The 26,808-nt window shown below is 44.4% G+C and overlaps 1 protein-coding gene across 1 annotated transcript in view; it reads left to right on the top strand.

The window, feature by feature from the left end:
- Nucleotides 1-5,717: 5,717 nt before the first annotated feature.
- Nucleotides 5,718-26,808, top strand: part of Slc2a2 (solute carrier family 2 member 2) — a 30,144-nt gene continuing 9,053 nt past the window's right edge. Inside the window, exons 1-6 of the mRNA XM_041659231.1 lie at nt 5,718-5,762; nt 10,483-10,575; nt 13,008-13,267; nt 18,533-18,657; nt 24,678-24,793; nt 26,244-26,406. Of these exons, the coding sequence (XP_041515165.1) occupies nt 5,748-5,762; nt 10,483-10,575; nt 13,008-13,267; nt 18,533-18,657; nt 24,678-24,793; nt 26,244-26,406 (772 nt within the window). The 5' untranslated portion in view covers nt 5,718-5,747. The remainder of the gene's footprint in view (nt 5,763-10,482; nt 10,576-13,007; nt 13,268-18,532; nt 18,658-24,677; nt 24,794-26,243; nt 26,407-26,808) is intronic.

The raw sequence follows: 26,808 nt of genomic DNA, 5'->3' as shown, positions 1-26,808 counted from the left end.
ATGCAGATGTCGAGTAAAGGAAAAGATATTCAGCATCACTGGCCTTGGAAAATTCTCATTAGGAAACTGGAGAAATGGTCAGTGGTCAAGAGCACTGGCTTCTCTTTCAGAAGACCTGGTATCAATTCCTAGAACTCACATGCTTGCGCAATACTGTCTATAGCTCCAGTTCCACAGGACTAACACCATCTCTGGTCTCCCTCAAAGGTCGCCAGTCATGCACTGGGTACACAGAAATATATTGCAGGCAAAACACCTGTACCTACAAAATAATATTAAGATTAAAAATCAAAAATTATGATTAAAACCAAAATGAGGTATCACTCTGCATACTTCAGAAAGACTTAATTTTTTAAGTCAATATCAAATTTTAGTGAAGTTGTAAGAGAAAATGAAGACACTCATTCATTTTTGCTGGGAAACAGTCCCAAAATTTCTAAAAAAAAAAAAAAAAGAAAGAAAGAAAGAAAGAAAGAAAGAAAGAAAGGAAAGAAATTCTAAATATTTAACCAGCAAATAATTTACAACAACATTTTTCTGGAGAAAGGGTATTTTTAAATGAAGTACATAGTAGCTTTATTCTTAACTGCCAAATACTGGAAACTTTCAGGTCTACATCAAAGTCAGGTCAGCTGCTTCAGGATAGCTATTCCGTGGCACACTGTGCAGAACGTCAGGTGCAGGATAGCTATACCGTGGCACACTGTGCAGCATGTCAGTCAGCTGCAGGATAGCTGTACCGTGGCACACTGTGCAACATGTCAGTCAGCTGCAGGATAGCTACGTCAGTCAGCTGCAGGATAGCTGTACCGTGGCACACTGTGCAGCATTTCAGTCAGCTGCAGGATAACTATGTCAGTCAGCTGCAGGATAGCTGTACCGTGGCACACTGTGCAACATGTCAGTCAGCTGCAGGATAGCTACGTCAGTCAGCTGCAGGATAGCTGTACCGTGGCACACTGTGCAGCATTTCAGTCAGCTGCAGGATAACTACGTCAGTCAGCTGCAGGATAGCTATACCATGGCACACTGTGAAGAATGTCAGCTGCAGGATAGCTGTACCGTGGCACACTGTGCAACATGTCAGTCAGCTGCAGGATAGCTACGTCAGTCAGCTGCAGGATAGCTGTACCGTGGCAGACTGTGCAGCAGTGAAAACTGCTGACACACGTGAGCAGGGTAACTCAAGGGAATTCTCCTGGGTGGAAAAAGGAAACACAACATACGATAATGATTAATTTGCTATGTCAACTTTCCTAGATCAGAGGCATCCAGGTTTTCAGCCAAACATGTTGGGGAGGTGCCTGTGAAGGCACATTTAGATGGGACTTGCACCTCCCCTAGTCCATCTTGAGTAAAGCTGAGTGTTCTCTCATGTTTTAAATCACAATCAAAATGGTAGGCTCATACACCTGGAGAACAGGACGACTGCCCAGATTTAAAGTCCGGACACTTAAGAGGAAATGGGTCATGGTTGCAGAAGATAGGCGGGGATCTTTGTCACCAGGGGCGAACTGTGAACTGTACCTTGGCCACTCAGATTAATAACCTGGTCATGATATATAGTCATGGCCTTACATGATGTTATAAGGGGAACCAGGACAAAGCACACATGGGCCCTCTGTGTTATGTCGCAGAACTACATGCAAACTGGTGAATGCCTCAGAAAGTTTCATCTTTTACAAAGTGCAGCAAAGTACATCTGCTTCATTTTATGGGGTCCCGGAGGGCAATCTAGGTCACTACTCAGATGATTAAACCTCTAACATCTCTAACTGTAAATGTGTCTTTTACCCCAGGTTAACGAGAAGTCAACTGTAAATAGTGCCCATTACCCCAAGTTAGCAAGAAGGCAGCTGCAAATAGTACCTGTTACCCCAGGTTAGCAAGCAAGAAAGAGACTCGTCATCTCCATCCCCACTTCTCCTAAAGTCAGTTATATACAAATACCACTCTCTGATGTCCCCTGAGGTTTGTTACTTCTCTTTCTCCCCTGCCATTAGTTCTGGCAGCCAGAAGCAAGCATGAATGGTCACAGTGCTCTTGTGATTGGCGTCTCCTTCTTGTTGATGCCCCCATCCAATCCACCCTTCGCACAACAGCGGGGATTATCTTTTCATTTTATTTTGTTGTTGTCTTTTGAGACAGGGCTTCTTCAAAGTGCTCTGGAGACTCCCCAAGTAGCTGAGGATGACTTTGAACTCCTGATCCTCCTGCTTCTGCTCCCAGGCACAGGGATACAAGCATGTGCCACCACAGCCCAGAGTTTCTGAGATTCTGGGGATCATATCCAGCCAAAGCTCTGTGCATGCCAGGCAAGCACTCTGTCCACTGAGTTACATTCCCAGCCATCAGAAGTACTCTTAAAATGAACAGTGGACTGTAGTACTCCCATGCCTCTTCTCACGGGTGATTTCCCATTGTCAATCACGTGAAACCACTCCCGGGGTCTACACGGTCCCATCCATGGCTGCTGTCTGTCTCCCTGGTACTATGACAGATCTCAGAGTTCAGAAGACTGAGTGCTGAGTAGGAAAGACAGCCTCAGAGTCAGGCCTACCTCAGAGGAAGTTTGACCTCTGAGGAATTTCTACTGTCTGTGATGTTGGACCTTGGGAACTTGCAAACAGGTTTCATGATGTAATTTAGCTTTCAAAATCAATCCTGATTTCCACATTAAGAGAACCAGGGTGGCCAGGAGGAGGATCTGACCTTCAGGACTGAGCTCTTCCCATGAGCCCTTGCCCTCTTGGTATGGTCAAGTTTGCACGCATGCCTTTTGCCATTACCTGCACCTGACTCCATCAGCGAGAAATGCAGCTTCTCTGGGCTGTTTCCTCCCCTCTCGTTTGCAGAGAAAACAAAAAACTAACTCCTCTCACTCTACTGAAAGGAAAGAACAAAGGGGAGAGAGGCAGGTGAGGTCATCAATTACAAATCTTGGCATATCCTCTCTTAATTACTGATGTAACAAGAATGTGACCCAAAAGGTTTGAAAGTATAAAGCCAGGTCTGGGGATACCACCTAGTGGGTAAGAGCATGTTCTCTGCAAACAGAAGGACCTGAACACAATCCCTAGTACCCAGTACTGGTTGTGCTTGCCCGGAATCTCTGCACGGGAGCACCGAGACAGATGGAAACTAAGCAAGACTGCCTTGGCAGGGCAGCAGGGAATCTCGGAGTGATTATGGGTGCTCAGTGCATAGACGTCATTCCAGGGCAAAGTGCAAAAAGTCGGGCTTGCTTTCCAGACTTTACCCCACAGAAGCCCGCAGCTCCTCTGTGCTTCCTGAAGCTAACTATATTCGCAGCTCACCACAAGGCCGGTCTGCAGTTTGAACTAAGCCACAAAAATCAACCTGTGCAGTATGCTTCTTCCATCCTCAACCTGCAGGTAGTTTTAACCCAGCCCCAGAAGCTGGATAGTTGAGATGAACGGCATTTTCAGTGGGGGAAGAGCAGAGTCTCCCAGCAGCTGCTACAATGAAGACAAATGCCTTACTTCAATGCAGGCTTATAAAGACAAAGGTAAAAAAAAAGCCCTTCAGGACAGCTCTCCTTCCTTTTACCAGTACAGGCGTGGTCTGTGCAGGGCCAAGTAAGCGGACAACGGTTGCCAAGGCATTTCCTCTCCGGGTCATCCATGGTGCTGAGGACAGGACGCATACGGGCCAGCACATCAAGGGGCGATGTGAGGCCTGGTGCCAAAGGGGAGCACTCTGTGAAGATTAGACCACCCATGCCCTGGAAGGTGGAACTGGCCTAGGAGGGAACACTAAAGATTAAGGCCTTGCTATATCAGCACTCTTGAGCCTGCTTTCAGAGACAATGCAGGCTATAACCCCACTTCCATGTGAAGTCCAGGCATGAAGAGGCTGCCTCTCTTCTGTGGCGTGTTAGAGGAACAACCATGCTGAGCTACACTGATGTCTGGGCTTCTAATTGAATTATTTGCTTTCGAAAACTGGGTGTTTCACGTGTTTTTACCTCTCAGACATGAGGGCCTGAAGAGATGGCTCAGTGGGGAAGAGCACTTGTGAAAGCAAGAGGGCCTGGGTTCAAGTCCCATCACACATCCAGGCAGTGTAAGCCCTGTGCTGGAGCAGATCTGGGGGGATGCCTGGAGCTCACTGACCAGTCAGCCTCTCCCAGACTCGGAGCTTTCAGGTTCTCTGAGCTCTGGTCTCAAATAATGAGATAGAGGGTAATAGAGGAAGACACTCAGCATCAATCCCTGGCCTCTACCCAGAGGAGTATACATACATATATACCACACACACACATATACCACACACACACACACACACACACACACACATATATATATATATATATTCGCACACAATATATACCACACACACACATACACACATATATATATATTCACACACATATATACCACACACACACATATACCACACACACACACACACATATATATATATATTCGCACACAATATATACCACACACACACACATACACACATATATATATTCACACACATATATACCACACACACATATACCACACGTACACACATACACACATATACCACACATACACACACACACGGGGTTGGGGAGGAAGGAATGGAGAGAGAGATGGAAATGAGAAATGAGGAGAGGTGGGGGAAATGGCAGACAAATTAAATCCAGCTTCCTCCCCACCTTGGCATTCCCGCCCTTTTGCTGTTGCTTCTTCCATTCCCTCTGCTGTGCACTGGCTCAAGAGGACCTCTGCGGAACTTAGCAACCCTCGCTGCCAGTTACAAGGAGAGCTAAACTAACTCTGCTCCCTCCCTTATTATTCTTGGATCAGATGTCACGGGGGATTCCTAGAAAGAAACAGGCTGAAGCCATATAAGCAGGGTTCACTGAGAACCCAAGGCTATCACACTAAGTGCACTCCCTCCCCCAGGCAGGGTCTCTCTATGTAGCCAAGGCTAGCCGGCAACTCCCATATACTCCAATGAGCCTCCAGCTCACAGCCCTCTTGTGGTGGCAGTGCTAGCCTTACAGATGTGTGCCACATCTGGTTCTGCAATCATATATTGAAATACACTGAACTAATAACAACAACAGAAAGTGTGTCACCACCATCTATGGAGAACCTAGGTTGTGCTAAACACATATCGTGTTATCTCCTTTAAGCCCCTCAACAAAACAAATATGTGTGTGCTTTTATCTCTTTATCAGGTCAAAAAACAAGCAACAATACAAACCCAAGACTCAGAAAAGTCACAGTGACTCCCTTGCTTAAGGTGACCCTCAGTAAGATACTGTGATTCAAAGTCCAGCCCACACCTCTCCAAACCTCATTCAGGTGACTGATGTCTCCAGTCCTTAACCACAGAGCCCGCTCTACAGCACAAGCCCACAGCCCCGGTCCTCCGCAGAGCAGACTGCATTACACCCTCCACACTCCTGCCGTCGTCTTTGCCACAACACAGCATACCTCAGCTTCTCCAAAACACCCCACGGGCTGCTCTTTTGCCGCACTTACCAGCCCTTAGCACGTGCCTGCCTCTGGTTCTTAAGTTACACCTAGCCTCACTTCTTTGCGGGCGAACAGGTCACCGAGGTAAAGGGCACATTGATTGGAGTACCATCAATATTCTAGCCTCACCTCGGCTTGCTCCTCCTCCTACAATGTATAACCAGGCAGAGCCGAGGACTCTGGCTGGTCAGCAGCTCATCCACTTTCAGTCCAGGACCTGGGAGTAAGAGGACAACTCCCACACACACAATGTCAGAAGACAAGGTAAAGCAAGCTTGGGTTCATTTGATTTAGTGTTGCGGAGATTGGGAATCTGTTCAAGTCAGCGAGCACATAAAACTGTTGGTGACACTGGATGCAGTGACCACAGGTGCAAGCTATCTCTTTACTTGGTCAATTACTAATCCATTTGGCTGCTAAGCAAAACCGGGTTCTTATTCAGTAATCAGAGTTTTAAGGATATTAGCTGGTTTTTGATTAATCTGTATAACTTGCCCAAGTGCCAATGTATAGCCTGTCACTGGAGAAGTGTGCTACTGCCCCCAAAGTTAGGGCAGGTTCACCGGACTCTGACCTTGAAGAGATCTGGAATGTTCAAAAATGCCCATGTATGAAAGACGAAAGGGGAAATCTGTTCTAAATTAAGAGGCTGAGAACTGACGGCATTGTGGCTGGTTACCTCAGACTGTGGGAAGCAGAAGGAAGGCCTGATAGAGTACACACTGGAGAACGTGGCTCTGGGCAGACCCTTAGGTGACATTGGTGCACTCGGTGTTGTATTCCTGGGTCTGGCAACATCGCAATCAGACAGGAAGATGTCTTTGTCCTTAGGGAAAGTGCCTGTCCCTGTCGAAGCCATCAGACACAAATAATCCACAGCTTATTTTTAAATGGTTCAGTCTAAATAAGAAACTAATGTGGAGAATGTGAGATAATCATGGGTAAGCAGAAGGAAGGCCATGGGGTTTTCATGTCTTTGGGATTTCAACCTCTCTGAAGATAGAATCCTTTTCCAAATAAAACCTTCAAAGGGGTATGTTCATTCTCGTATGGTTTCAAGCTTCCCTATATGGTAATAGAAGCTGATGAATCTGTACCCCTGAGAAGAGTGGGACCCTTACATACTGACCTGAGCCTTCCTTCATGAATGACACTGTATGCCAGCCTTGGGTGTGGATCTAATACTATGGGTGCCCCTGAGACTCAGATTAAATCAACTGAGCCTCATTTTTTTATATTGTGATCGAATGATGGCTCTTAGAGTCTGATAGGGACTATCTCTCTTTATTTTAGTAGTCTGTGAATGAAGTAATCTCTTCAGACTTTGAGAGTAAGTAAAGGCAACATTAGAAAGGCTTAGCGGGCAAACGTTTAAATGTCAGTGATGTATTTGCATACTGCACATTTAAAGAATGACCCCAGAATCAGGATATTGTGAGTTCTATAGCTCAGGATAAAGCTATTAGAAGGAGAACTATAATAATGATTCGTGGGTGGGCATCAAATTAGTAACTGCAGGGATGGCGTGCAGATTCAGTAACTACGATAAGACAGCATCCATATACCTAATGTCTAGAAGACATAGTCAAAAGCACCGTCTCAGAGCCAGCCTTCAGGCTCTGGCAAATCCCCTGGTGCTTTAGATACTCAACTGAAAGAACAGTCTTCAAGAACCAAAGAGCCGCCTAGTATCAGAACCCAGAAGGTGTAAGGACTGACTGAAAGAAAGAACAGGGCATTTCAGGCTTGGGAATCTGCTGGAATGTAAGGGATAATGAGGGGATGATGGCTCAGGGAAGTTAGTGTCAGACTGGACATGCCCGCAATGCACAGGAAATTCAGACAAGGATCTGTGAGTCCTCTGTTTCTTCTGTTTATCTGTGAAGGTATCTGACACACATCTGTCTCTTTTTAAATTCTTTTCAGTCTGAAAATTCTATGGTATGAAAAGTGTCTGGCCGTTTCCAAAACCAGGTGTAAAGTCCCCTTTGGTTTGGCTTTTGGCAGCGTGTGGAGGCAAATCACACATTTCCCCCTTCCTAATCAATCAGTCGGCGCTGGAAAGTCTGCTCTTTTGTTTAGCAGTGAAGTTCAAATGCTTCGTACTAGGATATCTACCCAGACTAGTTAGGGTCAGGAGCGCTTTAGCCTCTAATGCCCCCTCCACACCCTGGCACGGCTTCCCCAGTCAAGAGAAGAGATCGCCCTACCTGCTTTCCATGTTGTTTGGAGGTTATTAATGATATATGAAAAGATGATAGAAGGCTGCTTCATAGGAGCAATCTGTGAGATGATGGTGATCCAGGTAGAAAGGGATTTGCTCTGTGCCCTCCACTTAAAGGAGACCACATTACTTATCTCCACTTTTACAATAATCCGGAACTCAGCCAGGGTGTGCCAGTCTCACAAGCCCAGCTATTACCCGTTGTTACTGCCACTTCAAAGGTAAAGGAGCTGGGGTACAGGGATACTAGAGGCCACCTAGACCCCCTTTCCATGCCTCCTGACTTTCGCAACTGCTTCTCTGTGCCAATCGATGGCATATGACTTCCTAGCCACAAAACAATACCACATGTGGTTTCCTGTGAAGCTTCTACTACTTTCATGTTACATTTAAAACTTTTCTTCATGTTGGCATGTGTGTGCGCACATGACTGTGTGCGTGGCATGAGCGTGGGTGTGGGGGGGTGTGGGTGTGCATGTGTGTCCACGTGCACACGCATGCTCCTGTCTCAATGCGCATGTGGAGGTCACAGAAGACAACTTTTAGGAGTCCCAGGTATGTAACTCACAAGCTAGGCAGCACCTCACTGGTCCCATGCTTCTGGCTTACTCTGTTCTTCCATGCTTATCTGCAATATATTATAAATTGGACGTGGGAACAAATTTCTCTAACCAAAATGTATTAAACCCCAAGTAAAAACTGACCTTGGCAAACGCTCCCAGCTTAGCAGTCCCAGCCCATGTCGTTTCCAGGAAAAACCGGAGGGTTTTCCTTCGCCTGTCTTCTCTCCAGGTTCCTTCCATCTCTACCTTTCCCCAAGTGGGAACGAGGACAATATGCAGGGTCTTGGAGAGAATAGGCCAACCCTTTAGGAACCCAAAGCGTGGACTGGGTGAGACCCCTCTGGGTCCTCACAGCTTGTCTTAGCTCTATCTAGCTGCCCATGGCAATCCCTTCGCCATTAGCATGGGTCATGAAGGCAGGTGGGTTTTCTGTGCTTAGCAGTTCTCACAAAATTTCCCTATCACGAGTAAAACTTCTCCAGCCTAAATATATGGCCATACCACCTAGATGAGTTGTGGAGGATGGTATCTGCTAAAGGCCTCGGGTGGAGAGGTAGTCTTGGCTTACACAGAGGTGTTAAATCTGACCTCATGAATTCCTGAAAGTGAAAGACTTGTCAGGATCTGAGAGATGCAACCTGACAAGGACATGACCTGTCACTGTGGACTGTAAAGATGCAGGAAGAGCACCCTTAGCCAGGGAGCATGCTAGCCTCTGCGACTGAGCCACCTCCAATTGCAGCCAGCAGGAAAGCTCAGGGTCCTACCACCGTGAGGAACTGGATTCTACCATCAACTCGGTATCAAAGGGGACACCGCCTGATAACATATTGAGTATAGTCCGCAGACTCTCAGACTAGACTCTAACCCGAAGACCTACAGAATAAATTAGGTTGAATTGCTTAAAAGCCACTGAGTTAGCAGGAAATTTTTATAGCATCAATGGAAAATTAATGCTAGGAATAAATGAGATAATCCGCGGAAAAGAGCCACTAGGCACGCAGGAAGCATCCTCAGCTCTGGGTTCTGAAGCTGTGTTTATGCCTCGCCTCACGTCTGAGAGGCTACCTGGTAGTATGGAGAGCATGTCAGCGTCCTCCCGACGCACCTGGCCCCTCGCTGCTGCTTTTAATTATTTTCTTTTAAAAAACCAATATATTTGGTCACGTTATCCTTTCGAGTTGCTGCCTAGCGTGTGGGATGTATCTGGTGTGTCTCATGATGTGACTGAATCTGTTTGGTCATCCATATTGAGGGACAGCTCTTTCTGCAGCCGCTGCTCTAAGTACCCGGGCCTGGGAGTGTGCGCGCACGATTCCTGTCAGCTGACTGGTTGAGTAGTTGATTATGAGTTAATGCTCTGAGATCTTAGGGTAGCGTCCTCACCTTGGAGAGAAAGCAGTGTAGCTTAACTCACAGCTCCATGCTCAGCCGAATGTGAATCCTGAGTTCTCTTGCCTGAATGCTGGTACAGATGGCGTCAAACAGGACGGCTCTGAGGCGAGCGCTGGGTGTTTCTGCGGAGTGGAAATGTCTGGAAAGGTCCCATCTCTTCTGGCGTTCCCACAGGACTGTTCTGCGCAGGGAGTTCTTTTTCCCTTCAGCACCATTCTGATTCTTGGTTCTGACTTTGAATCTTGAAAAAATATTGATGTGGGATTTAAACTCAGTTGGTGAAGCATTTGCCTATCATGACTATGGGCTTACCCCAGCAGCCCATAAGCAGGGTATGGTAGTGTGTGCCTGTAATTCTAGCTCTCTGGAGGTGAGGTCTCGGAGAGCAGACAATTCCACATCAGCCTCAGCTACAAAACGGGGAGTTCAAAATCTGCCTGGCCTTTGTTTTCTACCTTTCCTTGTTCCCTGCTCCCCTTCCCTGTCGTGTGTGTGTGTGTGTGTGTGTGTGTGTGTGTGTGTGTGTGTGTGTGTATGCACGTGTGTGTAAGACACAAGGGGAATGTTAGGTTTGTACCCTGCAAAAGCTGTCCTGCTGTGTTTTTCCCGTTCTCTTTCAGCGTTAGCAATGTAAAATGGTGGACAGCTTCCACATTCCCTTAGAATAAGACAGGCCCTGCTGAGCAGGGCTACCGTGAATGGTTGTAGGAGGGAAAGAAGGAGCCTGCTGGAGTCCACGCGACAGACACGGGAGATCAGGTGGCAGACACTGCAGCTTCTTAGCTTTGTTTCTCATCCTCAGATCACGGGAACCTTGGCTTTCACTGTCTTCACTGCTGTGCTGGGTTCCTTCCAGTTTGGATATGACATCGGCGTGATCAACGCACCTCAAGAGGCAAGTGAAACACACGCATTTCTCTGGGGGCAGGTCCTGTCATTTCGTATCATATGTTCCTCACACTCTAAGATAAACTGTCCACGTGAGAGACGAGGGGTGAGCCTGACCAGCTAAGTACAATGGGCACTGACTCACAGCTGATAATTGGCCTTGACTCCTGGGTTAACAACCCTCTGAGTCAAAAAGAGCATAACTTTTTATCTCTGACACTGCTGTTCTCTGAGCTCAGAGAAAATGCTGACTTAATAAGCTCCTGCTCAGGAGGCCTAGACGCAAGAATTCCTCACAGCATTCAGTCCCAGCTGTTCCTCCCCCAGGGGGGAAAACACCAGGGAACAAGGAGGAATGGCAGAAGGACGCCTTCAGTGCAATCATAAACACCTATCTCTCTGTAGCAGACTTTCCACAACCAGACCATCCCAACCTCATTTCTATGGCAGGTTAGAAACTTTAGGAGTCCTCCCCTCTCCCTGTCTCCCATAGATCTTCAGCACAAAATAAACAGACGCTCAGTAGTCAAGAGGGAGGCTCCACAAGGTTGGATTTTCTCTACTGTGATGGAGAATGTACATGGCACTTTTTAAGGAAAGATATCAGACCATTCCCAACATTTCTGAGCATATTCTAGGTCTGGGCTCTGTTTCGCAGGGAATCCTCAGAGAGACATTTCGCTCTTCCCAGCTGCCACGGCCCCTTAGTTAGGGGACCAGGACTCAGACTTGGAGAGAATATTCCTTGGGAAGGGGTACAATAAAATTGTGGGGTGTGGGGGTGCTATAAATACATCTATCATATTCCATCATTTTGTCTGCTTTTCTTACAGTTCTAAGAAAAAAGTAAGGTGCCCCAGGGTGTGAACCCTGGACTGTGTGCAGCCCACAGTCCCGACAAGGACTCTTCCTCCACTCTGAGGGCTGAAAGATGGCTTTTTATTAAGCACACGTCACTCATAGCGTGTCAAGCCTCTCGTTCTGGCTTCCAGGGAACAATTCTGGGATGAGGGACAGGAGACCAGAGTCAGATGTTTCTCTATGAACCATGACAAAGCGCTGATTTGCTAAGCCTCCTAAGACCCAGGCCAATCTAGAAATCCTTTCTTTCGGGAAATCCTCGTTACAACCTCACTGAATTCATCCTCTAGTGTTATCAGAGAGCTTAGACTGAGATAGCTCCTCCTTCAAGCTAAGCCCAAGTCAGAACTGAAAGCACAGACCCTGGAAGGTAAAAAATGCTGGTAGGCATTTTCTATTGATTGAAGAACATTTGAAGGTATTTTTAAATCATAACTTTTCATGAGCAAAAAAGTTACACTTGCCCACTTCAAAAAACAGAATATAAAATCACCTGCAATTAATTTTTATTCCATATATTAAACTGCTAAGAACATTTTTCGTAATTCTTTTCCACCTTTCTCCATGCATACTATCTCTGTAGATGAGACCAGACCTTGCATAGAGAATGCCAAATCTCCCCGTGGCTCCACTTGCTTTACAAACAGGACCATATTCATAACCAGGAAGAGGGAGCAGCTCTGGTCCAGGTCCTTGTTGGAGAGGGACTCTCCAACTTCCCGGGACTGAACAGTGACCAGTTGATGCTGAGAAGCACGGTGTGGCGGAGGAAAAGCTGCAGGATGTGCTAGCTTCATGACACGGAAACATCGTATAAAATGTGGCTGGAAAGCTAGCATTGAGGACTCTTCCTTCTGGGATACACTGACCTCTCTGAAGACCCACAGCAGAAGCCTTTATACCTTCCCCATTCTATCTAAGCTGTTTTTATCTTGAAAATTCATCAACTCTAGACTTGACCACTTGGATCTATTTGCATTAACTGGGAGCCTGTGGCTAAATTTACAGTTTACTTGTACCAGTGATGTAACACTAGATGCTAAAATTGTATATAGTACCAACTTTAGGTTTTACTCTGAGCTTTGCCAATAGAATTCTCCTTTTATGTTACTGTTGACAAACACTCATATAAAAATCTACCTTCTCTACCTGAAGAATATCTTCAGTGTAAGTAGTTGTCAACATTTCAAACCTCGAAAGCCTCTCCTAAAAGCCTGGCTCTCTGGCAGGTATTTCGAAAACAAAGACTACCCATCAATGAGCCTTTCCTTCGCAGCCTACTCGCTCAGCTGGAGCAGACGCTGCCATGCCACAAAGCCAAGCACCTGCCGTCATCGACCTACCGGCAGAAAGTGCACTTCAGGGTGCTGATCCAGGCTCTTCACACTTCCTTCAGGCGTCTCTTCCCGCCTTGCTCCCGCTGCCTGTGGCCAACTGTCAACCAGTCTACCCACATCTGTCCTGCACAGCGCACACAATTACGCTGCCCTGTTCAAACACCTAACAAACATCTACAGGGAAATCAAAAGGCTGTATGTGCAATTTTGAAGTCATGGATGTCTTCCTCTGTTCCCTCAGGTAATAATATCCCATTATCAACGGGTTTTGGGTGTTGCAGTGGATGATCGAAGAGTTGCCAATATCCATGACATCAACAGCACAGACACCCCACTCATAGTCACACCGGAATACACCACACCAGCCCCCTGGGCAGAAGACAAGGCTGCAGGCTCCGCTCAAGTCATCACAATGCTCTGGTCTCTGTCTGTGTCCAGCTTCGCAGTGGGTGGAATGATCGCCTCGTTCTTTGGTGGGTGGCTAGGAGACAAGCTTGGAAGGTGAGTTTTACAAATAAATATAAACACAGCTGTAATACTTCGTTACTGCTTTGATAGAAAGATACCATCTTCCCATTTGTGGGATGGTGTTAGAGCAGCTTTTCAGCTTGGAATCTGTGAGCGAGGTCACCATTAGGCCAAATAAATAGAAAATGTTGTCGCAATCACCTGGTAAATCCTGGCTGCTGTGGAAGTGTTTGCAGAAAAAGTGAATTCCGTGTGTGCTTTTAGAGACTTTGAACTTCTAGCTTTGTAAGTTTTAAAACCTGGGAGGAAGTGTCGCCAAATTATACTAGCTATCAAACATTCTTTTCATTTTTAAATTAAAATTTGACACTTGTATTAGTCAAGTCCTATGGTCACCTTCATATCCTGATAAGTCACCACACCCTGGACACAGGGTGTCCACGTTCTGCTGCTGCTCCGGCTATGATCTCAAAGCCCCAACCAGAAATGACTCTAATCAATGCTTCCCTACTCCAGTTCTTGTTCCCTGGTCAGGACTAAAAACGTCAGTGTCATGAGGAGGGGGATGGCTCAGAGGCTAAGAGGCGATACTGTATTTGCCGTGGACCTGGATTTGGTTCCCAGCGCCCTCCACCTATACCTCTCGCTACAGGTGACCCAGTTCACACTCAGATCCTGAGTGTGACCCAATTCACACTCGGGGCCTCCAAGAGCACCTACGCTCACACTTGCACAAACCCACACCCGAGACACATATGCACATACTCAAAACCTAAACAAATGAAAAAATAAATCAATGGAGTCAGCCCCTTCATGCACTTGATAATGGGTGTCCCAAAGTTAGGGCTTCCGATAAATTAGAACTGCGAGTTACTTTTACAAGGATTTCCTGTTAATTGAATCCACTTATTGTGTGTTAGTTACCTTTTATTTTCACAATAGAATTAACACATGCCAAACATGGAAAACTTAAGGGAAAATGGAAGGAAAAGAGGCAATTTGGCAATGAGCTTAATACTGGACTTAATTCACTTCATCTTTCCTAATATAAATTGTAGTTTTGGGTGCATTAATTATTAAAATTCTGATACTTTCTTCTGCTAAAATTGTATAAAACACAAAAAAAAAACAGTAAAAATGTAGAAGCTGACTATTCATGAAGGAAACTTCTTTTCAAGAATAGAATAAAGTCCAGGTTACTGTAATATCCTTAGGTAAGAAACCTCCTAATTTTGTATGTGATTTGTATGTGATCTCACGCGGTCTGCCTGCCTTCGACTCCCTACTCAGGAATTACTGGAATTGAAGAAATGTGCTACTAAATAATTTTAAATTATTTAAGTTTTAAAGCGTATATTAATTATACATATTACTGGGTTTCATTGTAACATTTTCATGCATGTATAGTATGTATTTTATCATATTTATACCCCAATACCCTTGCTCCCACTCCTGTACGCCCTCAAATCCCCTCCCTCTTACCAACCAGTGCCCCTTATGTTTTCATCTCTTTCCTTTTTTCTTTGTTTCTTTCTTCATGAACTAATGAGTTTAATCGATAACTTATACCAGCATGGAAGAAGGTTGTTTTCAGGAGCACGAGCAACAGAACAGTTGCCATACCACTGGGAAAAAGTGGTCTCCTTCTTGCAGCAAAAGTTTGTTGTCTATGAATCCTTAGGGAGGGATGAGGCCTCATGAAGGGAGGGATGGACACTTGCTCCACCAAGACGTTCTGCTGACTTCCTGATCTTCTATTTTCATCTTCTCCTTGCCTGTTAGAATAGACTTTCTCAGCTCGTAACAACTGCTTAGGGTAAACTATTAGCTTTGTTCATCCCCTTTCCTCACAAATAGAAAAAGCATTCCCTCACAGTCTGAGCAGAGGTGTCCTTTAAAGTCTCTGCACACAGCTCCAGGGCTAGCCAGCGCTACAACACTGCCTACTCTAAGGTAGTCGGTCCATGACTTCCTTACACCCTCTCCCCACTGTGATGAACTATCCCCAGCCTAGTGACCCAAACAACACAAATTCATTTCCTTTTAGTTTCGGAGGTCAGAACTCCAGCATTCATTATACCTGACTAACGCCAAGAAATTAGCAGGACTGCTTCCTTCTGGAAGCTCTGAGGAGCGAACCCCTGCCTTGTCCTCGCCAGTTACTACTGGTGCCCTATTGCTCACAGCTCCTTCCCATCTCTAAAAGTCCCGTAGCCTTTACAAATTCAAACACATTAAAAATTCACACTTAGCATGTCCGTCTCTTTAAAAATCCAAAATCTTTTATAAAAGTTTGAAATCAGCTCCTGAAAAAAAAATTGAAGTTAAGATAAATACTTCCTTACTTCAAGGGGGAAGAACCAGGGCAGAGTCACAGTCTGAACATAGCAAAGGTAAACTCCAGCTACATACATAACTCCATATCCAATATCTGGGACTCACTCACCATCTTCTGGGCTCCGCCAAACAATGGCTGGTTCATTTCTCTATCTCCACCCTCTGCAGTACACACAGCGTACCTTCTAAGCTCAGGCAGGCTCAGCTCCACTGCTGCTACTGTTCTTGGTAGTTGTCCCTTGGTACTGGGATCTACAAAGTACTGGGGATTTCTGCTGCAACTGGACTACACTCTCACCAATAGCTTCTCATAGGTTCTCTCTGTACTGCCAAGCCTCCACATCTCTGCCTGGGTGACTCTTACACTACCAAGTTCAGCTGTCAGCATGAGTTACAACATTGGCCACTGCCTTAGTTAGGATTTCTTTTTCTGTGAAGAGACACCATGACCACCGCAACTCTAATAAAGGAAAACATTTCTTTGTGGTGGGTCACTTACAGTCCAGCGGTTCAGTCCATTATCATCTTTGTGGGACATGACAGCAAGCAGGCAGACATGGCACTGGAGAGGTAGATGAGTGCCCTATATCTCGGCTTGCAGGCAACAGGAAGTGGTCCGTCTCACTGGGCATGGCTTGAACATTATGTGAGACCTGAAAACCTGCCTCCACAGTGACACACTTCCTCCAACAAGATCACACCTACTCCAACAAGGCCACACTTCCTAATAATGCCACTTCCTTTGGGGGCCATTTTCTTTCAAACCACCGCAGTCACCTCTGGAAGACAGCTTCTGTCTGCTCTCAGAGAACACTTCCCAGAAGACTTCACTTCATCAATGTTGGTCTCTTCTTGATCACCACCAATTTCTCAGCTTCACCTGGCCAGCATCGAATATCCCAAAAGTTCTGGTATCTTGTTAGTCACAACTGATTCTTCAGCCCCAGCTAACCAGAATCACATAACATTAATTCAAAATAACAAATGGCCCCAACAGAGTCTTTCACGCCCCTCTGAAACTGTACAAGTCAGCCTCCGTTTTCTGTACTGCCCACATTTTTTTTATCTTTCAAGCTCCTAAGAACAGCTCACTGAATTCTCAACCCTCAATGGCTTTTCCAGCCTAAAGGTCCAAAGTCCTTCGACAATCCTCCCCAAAACATGGCCAGGTCTGCTGCAGCAGCACCCTAGCCCTGGTACTAATTTCTGTCTTTGTTAGGGTTGCTATTGCTGTGAAGAAACCAGGACCAAAGCAGCTTGGGGAAGCAAGGGTTTATACACTTCCACAGCGCTGCCCCTCATCTCAGGAAGTCAGGACAGAAACTCAAACAGAAAGGAACCTGGAGCTAAAGCAGAGGACATAGAGGGGTGCTGCTTTCTGGCTTGTTCCTCATGGCTTGCTCAGCCTGCTTTCTTGTAGAATCTCAAACCACTAGCCCAGGAATGGCACCACACACAATGTGCTCTCCCCTATCAATCATTAATGTTAAAAATGTCTTTACAGGCTTGCCCACAGCCTGATCTTATGAAAGCATTTTGTTCATTGAGGTCTCTCCTCTCAGATGACTTTAGCTTGTATCAAGTTGACATAAAACTACCCAGCACACTTAAAAGTGTCTCACTCCATTGCCCACTTCTGATAACTTCTCCTCTTCTGCCCTGCTCTTATAAGGACACCTGTGGTTTCACTGAGTTTATCTGAATATTCCAAGACACTCCTCCTTCCCAGGACTGCTATCGTCATCACATCCACAAAACACCTTTTGCTGAATAAGGTGACAGTTACAGAGCTTGAGATTAGGACTTGGGCTCTCAGGGGACACCATTCAGCCTACACATGGCTGTCAGGCAGTTACTGCAGCGTAGACAGTTTTATTCTCTAAGGGAAAAGTGTGTTTCACCTTGAAGACATATGCTTAGAAAAAGCCCTTTTGTCACCAGAGTCCAAAACACGGACAGGCAAGACGACAACACGGACACAGCCAGGGGTGTATGCGTCACTGCGGCACAACACTGCCAAACCCGTCTGCTCAGATTTTTGTATTCGCTTTATTATTTTTGACTTAACTTTCAAGAAAGTTGTGATTTCCACATGGTCACTTTTATTAGTGATGTTTTTATCGCTATTGTCAGTTTTTAAAAATATGCTTTATAGTAAGTGGATACGGTGGGTCAGGAGGCTGAGACACAGGACTTGCCACAGTTTAAGGCCAGGCTAGGCCGCAGAGTGAATTCTGAACCAGCCAGACTCTGGAATGAGATCCTGTCTCAAAAATAATGTAATTCTTTAAATTTGGTTAATATTAATTCATAAATTTTACTTTGTGTGAAAATAAGGATAATTATAATTATGACAAACTTTAGAAAAATGTTTTACTCTACTTCCAAAAAATACCCACAAAGAAAAGTTGACTTCAAAGCAGCAACTAAAAATCTTTGCTATCAACAAACTATAAAGAGACAAATGATGGGAGGCAACTACAAAATCAGTTTTTCATCAGCAAAACACTGCCGTTTAAAACAAATGAGCTGCAGAAAAACCAAATAACTGAGTATCAGAAGTGTTGCCTTAAATCAACCTACTTAAGCGGGCATGGTGGCTCATGCCTGTAATGTCAGCACTCTGCAGCCCAAGCAAGGATAGCCTGGGCCACAGAGTGAGGTCCAGCTATCCAGGGTTAGAGAGTGATAGCCACATCTCCAAAACACAAAACCAAAGCAAAACAAGGGAATTGTCTCGATGAAAGTAAGAGACAGGTAGATTAAACTTCATCATGAAGAAATAGTGCTCAGTGCTGATAGATCAGTTCGTAGATGGGGAAGCAGCAAGCATGCTTCAAGAACCTTGAACCTAGCTTTCCAGTAAAACTAAGAGTAATCACAAAAGCCTCCCTATGGTCTGAAAACGAGTCACTTCCTCACATTTGGGTGCTGAACTGGAAACTATTTTTATATTTTCAGGATCAAAGCCATGCTGGCCGCCAACAGCCTCTCACTGACTGGAGCTCTCCTGATGGGGTGCTCCAAGCTCGGACCGTCACATATTCTCGTCATCGCCGGCAGAAGTATATCAGGACTGTACTGTGGTGAGTGAGACGCACTCTCAGATTTGAAGGCGATGGGGGAAGTAAGAGTGAGCTGTGCCGCTGTGTGCATCGCTGGCCACTCCAGCGATGTCACCTCTACTCGTCTGAGCCCAGACAAATCATAAAACTGGTTCTCTCTTTCCTAGTCTATGAAATGACGGTGACAGTCACAGCTGCCTCTAAGGCAGCCACTCTCAACCTGTGGGTCGTGACCCCTCTGGGGTCACCGAAGACCATCGGAAAACACAGATATTTACATTATGATTTTAACAGTAGGAAAATTACAACTATGAAGTAGCAATGATAATAGTTTTATGGTTTGGGGGTCACCACAACATGAGGAACTGCATTAAAGGGTCACAGCACTGGGAAGGTCAGAACTGGAGGATATATGTGAAGTTTCCAGCACTGCACCAGGTAGATAGCAAGTGAAGATAATCACCAGCTGTTGCTACTCCTGTGCTGATCCAACAGCTGGAGATGTTCTCCTCAGACCCTAACCCTGCATTCCTGCCTGTGCTATGGTGTCTTTCATGGGAGGCCCGACCCCCTAGACTGATCTCTTAGACCATATTACCTAACCCTCTTGATTCCAGACACAGCTGCTCAGAGCAGTGGGACTGTGGTGTCCACAGGGAGAGGTTATTGAACAAAACATCTCGTGGACGCCATCCTCCCCTCAACTTCATGTCTGAGCAGCAGCACTAGGTTTTGGAGACAGGGTTTCAAACCCTGCCTCTGAGGCAGGGGCCTAAAAAGTGATAGGAAAATTCAATTGCAAACAAATGGATAGATACCATACTTCTCAGTACAATTAGCCCTTCATTCTGATGGCTCTGAGCTGGCATTTTAACCAGTTTTAGTAAAACTGGAAGTAACCTCAAAGGCACAGACATCCATGAGGGGTAGGAAAAATTGGTGAGGGTACAAAATTTCTCTATGATTATTTCTAATTTTTACCTAAAGGAATGATTATAATTCCATGTGTCTTCAATGATCAGTTGAAGAAAAAGTATAACTTAAATATTTCTTCTCATTATTTTTTTTTTTCGAGGCAGGGTTTCTCTGTAGCTTTGGAGCCTGTCCTGAAACTAGCTCTTGTAGACCAGGCTGGCCTCGAACTCACAGAGATCCCACCTGCCTCTGCCTCCCAAGTGCTGAGATTAAAGGCATGCACCACCACAGCCTGGCTTCTTCTCATTATTTTCACTGTTAATACAAACAACTAAAAATGAGAGTCAGGCAGATATGGAGTCAGATATGACTTCCCACCATGGAGTCAGAGGGGATCAATTGTGGCACCAGCTCTACCTTATACAGATTAGTTAAGGTTCAGCCTCACTTTCTTTTATAAAAGATGAATAATAACACAATGAAATATGTCCAAATAATATCTTTTGTCTTCTCTCTCTCTCTCTCTCTCTCTCTCTCTCTCTCTCTCTCTCTCTCTCACACACACACACACACACACACACTCTCTCTCTCTCTCTCACACACACACACACACACACACACACTTTTTTAACACAGTGGGAAAAGCATTAATCTTTTTTCAAAATTGAAAATAAATGCTATAAACATGTCACGCTATAGCATAAAGCTGGCCCTCCTGAGTGACTTGTACTGCCCACGGTCATTAAAGTCATGTCTCATTGCATTCTGAGTATTAAAGTTTGCCAGAAATAGAATTTAAATTCAAGTTCCTGTGACTTCAGACCTGAGAGCTTATTTCTGTCATTCTTTCCTGAAATATAGAGAAAGGGACAACTAGGTGACTTTTTCTTAGTCTGTTTCCACAGGCTACAGGTAAGAGTCCCATGTGAGTTCTGCAGAGGTGCAAATGCCACATCACCCATGTAATATGTTTTTACAACATCTATATACTGTAGAGTGATAAATTATATATTAAAATACTTGACAAAAGTAGCTTTTATCAAAAGACCATCTATTTTCTTTAGAAGATGAGCATTCTCAAATAGGAAGCCCATAGTAAATCTTATTTTTAAATTTTTAAGAAAACACCAAACTCTGCAATTAGTGAATGTCTGGATATGCCGCTGTTTACACCATACCTGATCCCCTGCGTGTTTAAGAAAGCCACGGGAGGTCTAGAGTGGCTGATGCTCAGTGGTTAAAAGCACTGACTGCTCTTTCAGAGGACCTGGATTCAACTCCTAGCACCCACACAGCAGCTCACAAACCTTCTGGAAACTCCAGCTCCAGGGGATCTGATGTTGTTCTATGACCTCCATGGGCAATAGGCTCACATGACATAAATGTAGGTAAAATAATCATACATATAAAATAAAATTAAATATACCTTTAAAAATAAAACTATAGAAAAAAGCCAGAGAGATGGTACAGAAGTAAAAGCACCTGCCATGGAGTTTAACAACCTGAGTTCAGTTGAGGGATACCATACGGAAAGGGAGAACAGACTCCCACAGGTTCCTCTCTGACTTTTACAGGAACAGATGGACGTGTATGTGTGTGTGTGTGTGTGTGTGTGTGTGTGTGTGTGTGAGAGAGAGAGAGAGAGAGAGAGAGAGCCAACACACACACACCAAGTGACTAAATAAATAAATGTAATAAAAAAGAAAGATATAGAAAGCATAATGGCTCAGTACTTTTCAAAATATTTGTGTTTAAGTCTTTTTTTCAAATGAAATTTGTAGTCTGCTTTTTGGTAAGGTGGTCATTTTCAATTTCTCAGAAAATTAGAAAAAAACCTTCCTCAAGAGCCAGCAATACCACTTTTGGGTATATACCCAAAGGATGCTCAATTGTACCACAAGAATATGTGCTCCACTGTAGTAGGAGGCTGCTTGTTTGTTCCCAGGTCCCTAGAACCGAAATAATCACACAGGAACTATATTGTTTAAAACACTGCTTGACCAATGACTCAAGCATATTCCTAGCAAGCTCTTAATCTTAAATTAACCCATTTCTATTATTTTATATTTTACCACAAGGTTTGTGGCCTACCGGCAAGGTTCCACCTGCTGGCTTGTGTCTTTCTCCTTTGGTGGCTTCATGGTGTCTCCCTCTGGCAGGGCTACATGGCTTCTCCTGACTTCGCTTTCTTTCTCCCAGCACTCAGTTTAGTTTTCTTCTTCTACCTCTATTCTGCACTGTGCAGCCTAAGATAGTTTCTTTATTAACCAATGGTATTCACAGCATACAGAGGGGAATGCCACATGACTCAACTAAGTTCATAGCAGCATTGTTTGTCATAGCCAGAACTTGGAAACAACCTAAATGTCCCTCAACCAAAGAATGGATAAGGAAAATGTGATACATTTACACAATGGAGTACTACACAGCAGAAAAAAATAATGACATCTTGAAATTTGCAGGCAAATGGATGGCTCTAGAAACATCATATTGAGTGAGGTAACCGAGACATAGAAAGACAATTATCACATGTACTCATTTACAAGTGGTTTTTATACATAAAGCAAAGAAAACCAGCCTACAATTCACAGTTCCAGAGAACCTAGACAACAATGAGGACCCTAAGAGAGACATGCATGGATCTAATCTACATGGGAAGTAGAGAAAGTTAGAATCTCATGAGTAAATTGGGGGCATGGGGACCATGGGAGGGGATAGAAGGGGAGTAGAGAAATATGTAGAGCTCAATAAAAATCAATGAAAAGAAAAGATAAATCTTAGGTTCAAATACTTGTAAACTGAATCCAAGAACTTGTCAAAAAGATCATCCATCATGATCAAGATAACTTCTTCCCAGAGATACAGGAATGGTTCAACATTGAAAAATGTCAATGTAATCCACCATATAAACAAAATGAAAGAAAAAACCCACGTGATCATTTCATTAGATGCTGGAAAACCCTTTGACAAAATCTAACAACCCTTTATCATAAAAGTCTTGGAGATATCAGTGACACAAGGGACATACCTAAACATAATAAAGACAATATACAGCAAATCGATAGCAACATCAAATTAAATGGAGAAAAACCCAAAGCAGTTCCATTAAAATCAGGAACAAGACAAGGCTGTCCACTCCCTCCATATTTATTCAATATAGTACTTGAAGCTCTAATTAAAACAGTAAGACAACCGAAGGAAATCAAGGGGATACAAATTGAAAAGGAAGAAGTCAAAGTATTGTTATATTTGCAGATGATATGATAGTTACACAAGTGGTCCTCAGAATTCTACCAGGGAATTTCTACAGTTGATAATCACCTTTAGTAATGTGACTGAATACAAAAAATATCACTAGCCATCCTATGTACATATGACAGACATGCTGAGGAAAAAAAACAAGGGAACAACACCCTTCATAGTAGCCACAAATGATATAAAATATTTTGGGGTAACTTTAACCAAGCAAGTGAAATATTTGTGTAACAAAAGCTTCAAGCATTTGAAGAAAGAAATTGGAGAAGATATCAGAAGATGGAAAGATTTCCCATGTTCATGGATGGGTAGAATTAACAGTAAAAATGGCCATCAGTTTTTTTTTCCTTTTTTAATTGATTTTTTTTGAGCTATACATTTTTCTCTGCTCCCCTCCCTGCCTCTCCCTTCCCCTTCAACACTCTCCATGCCCCCAATTTACTCAGGAGATCTTCTCTTTTTCTACTTCCCATGTAGATTAGATATATGTATGTCTCTCTTAGGGTCCTCATTGTTGTCTAGGTTCTCTGGGATTGTAATTTGTGGGTTGGTTTTCTTTGTTTTATGTTTAAAAACCACATATGAGTGAGTACATATGATAATTGTCTTTCTGGGTCTGGGTTACCTCACTCAAAATGATGTTTTCTAGCTCCATCCAAATGCCTGCAAAATTCAAGATGTCATTATTTTTTTCTGCTGTGTAGTAATCCATTGTGTAAATGTACCACATTTTTCTTATCCATGCAAGCTGGTACATCCCCTTTGGATGTCAGTGTGGTGATTTCTCAGAAAATTAGGAAACAACCTTCCTCAAACCCAGTAATACCACTTTTGGGTAATATATCCAAAAGATGCTCAATGGTGCCACAAGGACATGTGTTCAACTATGAACCTAAGATTTTTGATGTAATAATGAAGCTTGGTTATCCTTATTGGGATAGCTGAATTTCATATCCTCTTCCCTCTTCTGTACCTCACTACCACCCAATGCAGATAGTGAGGTACCCCCATGTGGTGTGGACTCAACTAGGCATGGAACCTACGCATGGTACTCTACTCCCCTGATTCTGGGCGAGTCACTTCTCACCTCTGTCAGGAGGTTGGCTTTTCTTTGACATTCTGACTTCCTCTTTTTAAAAATTTACTTATTTTATGTGCATTGGTGTTTTACATGCATGTATGTCTGTGTGAGGCTTTAGATCCTCTGGAACTGGAGTTACAGACAATTGTGAGCTGCCATGTGGTGTTGGAAATCGAATCCAGGTCCTCTGGAAGAGCAACCACTGCTCTTAACCACTGAGCCATCTTTCCAGCCCTGACTTTCTCTAATCCTTTAAGTCTGAATGAATACTAAAACATCTCTAAGTTCTTTTCTCAAGACAACCTGAACGACTATGAATGAACTAGACACTAAGACCACAGAAACTGACAAATACATAATTAAGCATTTTTCCATTAATATTTCCAACTACTCTAAATTTCATTTAGTATAAATGTCAATCAAGGATTTCTGCATAAATTAATACCAACCAAAGTTTTTTGTAGCTGGGCAGTGGTGTCATACGCCCATAATCCCAAAACTTGGTAGGCAGAGGTAGGTGGATCTCTGTGAGTTCGAGGCCAGCCTGATCTATGAAGTGAGCTGTCACACAGATAAACCCTGTGTTGAAAAATCAAAACAAACAAATAAACAAAAGAAGGAGGAGGAAGAAAAGAAAAATTTTCTGCATTACCTGGACCCATAGTTGGGGACAATGGCTCCTTCAAAATACCTGGAGAGTGACTTCCTTCTAACTGTAATTGAGCTGCATACTTCTTACTGAAATGTCCCGGGTTCCATTTTAACATGTCCATGTTTGTGTCTCACACAGGGCTAATTTCAGGGCTGGTCCCTATGTACATTGGTGAAATCGCTCCAACCACGCTCCGAGGTGCCCTGGGCACTCTGCACCAACTGGCCATTGTCACAGGCATTCTTATTAGTCAGGTAAGATCTCCTTGTCCTTTACTGTAACCACCTTCTGCTCCATCTCCCTCTCCCTGCTGTGGCTTCTCATTTCACCCACCACGGAAGGGGAGGTGCAAGGGAGGTAAAGGAGGCGGTGTAAAAAACAGGCTTTTCAGTGCCAAGGTGAACTACTACCATTCCTTACATCCTACTTGGAGCCATTGGTTGGATTGCAATACAAGTGAAAGTCCCAATACTATCCTAGAATTAACATTTGAATTTCAAGAAACAGCTAACTCCAGATTTTTGACTGTCTGAGTTTCTTGGTTTTGAGTAAGTGATCTGGAAATTTAAATTCAATTATTACAAAGGCTCTTCTTCGGTTGGCTCTCATTTCCCTTTTACCCTCTGGCCTCAGAAGGATCTTTGGAATCCCAAAGTTAAGATATCGAAAAGGTCCTGGTCCTGGATAGAAGTGGGAGGACCTTGGACTTCCTGCAGGGCAAGGAATCTGGACTGCTCTTCATTCTCGAGAGGGAGGGGGAATGGAGTGGGGGGAAGGGGGAGAGGGGTAGGAGAGTTGGGGAAGAAGGCAATGTGTGTGAGGAGGGGGAGGGAAATGGGAAACGGGGAGGAGGCAGGATTTTCTTTTTTGCAATGACTAAAAAAAATAAAATAAACAACAAAAAAAAAACCAAAACCAAAACAAAAGATATCGAAAAGGAAGTCTGTAAAGCACGGCAACAGGTATCATAAACCTGGTTGTCACATGTAATTGTTGTCATAAAGTGGTTGCCATTATGTAATTGTTCTATCTATGAAATGTTTAAGTTCTGCATAACCTAAGATGGGATTTTGAAGCAAAGCTGCAAGTCATGCATCTCTCTCTCTGTGTCTCTCTGCCTCCTTCTGTGTGTGCATGTGTGCATGTGTGTGCGTGACATACATGTCCATGTGCATTCACAATATGAGTGTGTGCAGAGGTCAGAGGTTGATGTCAGGGACCCTCCTCTGTCATTCTCCACCTTGGTTCTGAGTCTCTGAGAGGGAGCTTGCTGTTGGGGTAGACCAGCCGGCTGGCAAGCTCCGGGGGTTTGCTTGTTTTGTGTCTGTATTCTTCCAGGGCCTGGGTTGCAGACACACATCACCACACCTAGCAGCAATTCTGACAACATAATTCCATCTGATTGCTTCCAAGCGTACTGTGTGTTTTGCTTTTGTTATTAGGTGTGTCTTTAAGAGTCGAGCTGATCTCCAGCATGAACAATGGGTTGGGGAGGATGAAGAGAAACACAGCTGGGCTCCTTCCTAGCAAATTGTTCCTGATTGGGTTAAGATGGGACTCACTAATTACAGCCTCCCCTCTGTGTCAACATAAACCAACAGTCGGGGATCACTGTTAAAGAGTCAATGCATTTTCTCATGAGTTGCCGTAGAAGCCAGGCCCAAAGTACTGTGCGTCTAACATGCTCCTTCCTTGTCCTTTCAGATAGCTGGCCTCAGCTTTATTCTGGGCAATCAGGATCGTTGGCACATCCTGCTTGGCCTGTCTGCTGTGCCAGCTCTCCTACAGTGTCTCCTGCTCTTCTTCTGTCCAGAAAGCCCCCGATACCTTTATATAAAGCTGGAAGAGGAAGTCAAAGCGAAGAAAAGTAAGTGTGTAGGGAGCTGCCTGATTCTTATTGAGGAATTGTCAGCTAACACAAGGTAGTATATGTGAATGGCTGCTCATAAAATCAACATGAGGACCTTGTAGATGAAGCTGATGACTGCACAGAAGAACACACTCAAGTTAGATATGGCTGCTGTGTTGTGCTGGACTTACCTGTGCCTGGCATGTTGTGTGGTCACTCACACCAGGAGCCCACATGTAGCCCACTGGGCTTACCAGAGGCTCCCAATCCGCCCTTCTCAGAACTGTGCTTTAGTGATGAGGCGCATAGTGTTCTCTCCCCACTCTCTCTCTGTCCCCCATCTCTCTCCTCTCTCTCTTCTCTCCCTTCCCCTTCTCTCTCTCCTCTCTCTTCTCTCTTCTTTCTTTCTTTCTCTCTTCT

This window comes from Microtus oregoni, unplaced genomic scaffold, assembly GCF_018167655.1.
Source record: "Microtus oregoni isolate MIOR12 unplaced genomic scaffold, Mior012 000010F_ref0000083, whole genome shotgun sequence".
NCBI classification, from domain to species: domain Eukaryota; kingdom Metazoa; phylum Chordata; class Mammalia; order Rodentia; family Cricetidae; genus Microtus; species Microtus oregoni.
The sequence above is the reverse complement of the archived record's forward strand: the minus strand, read 5'-3'. Positions and strand labels throughout refer to the sequence as shown.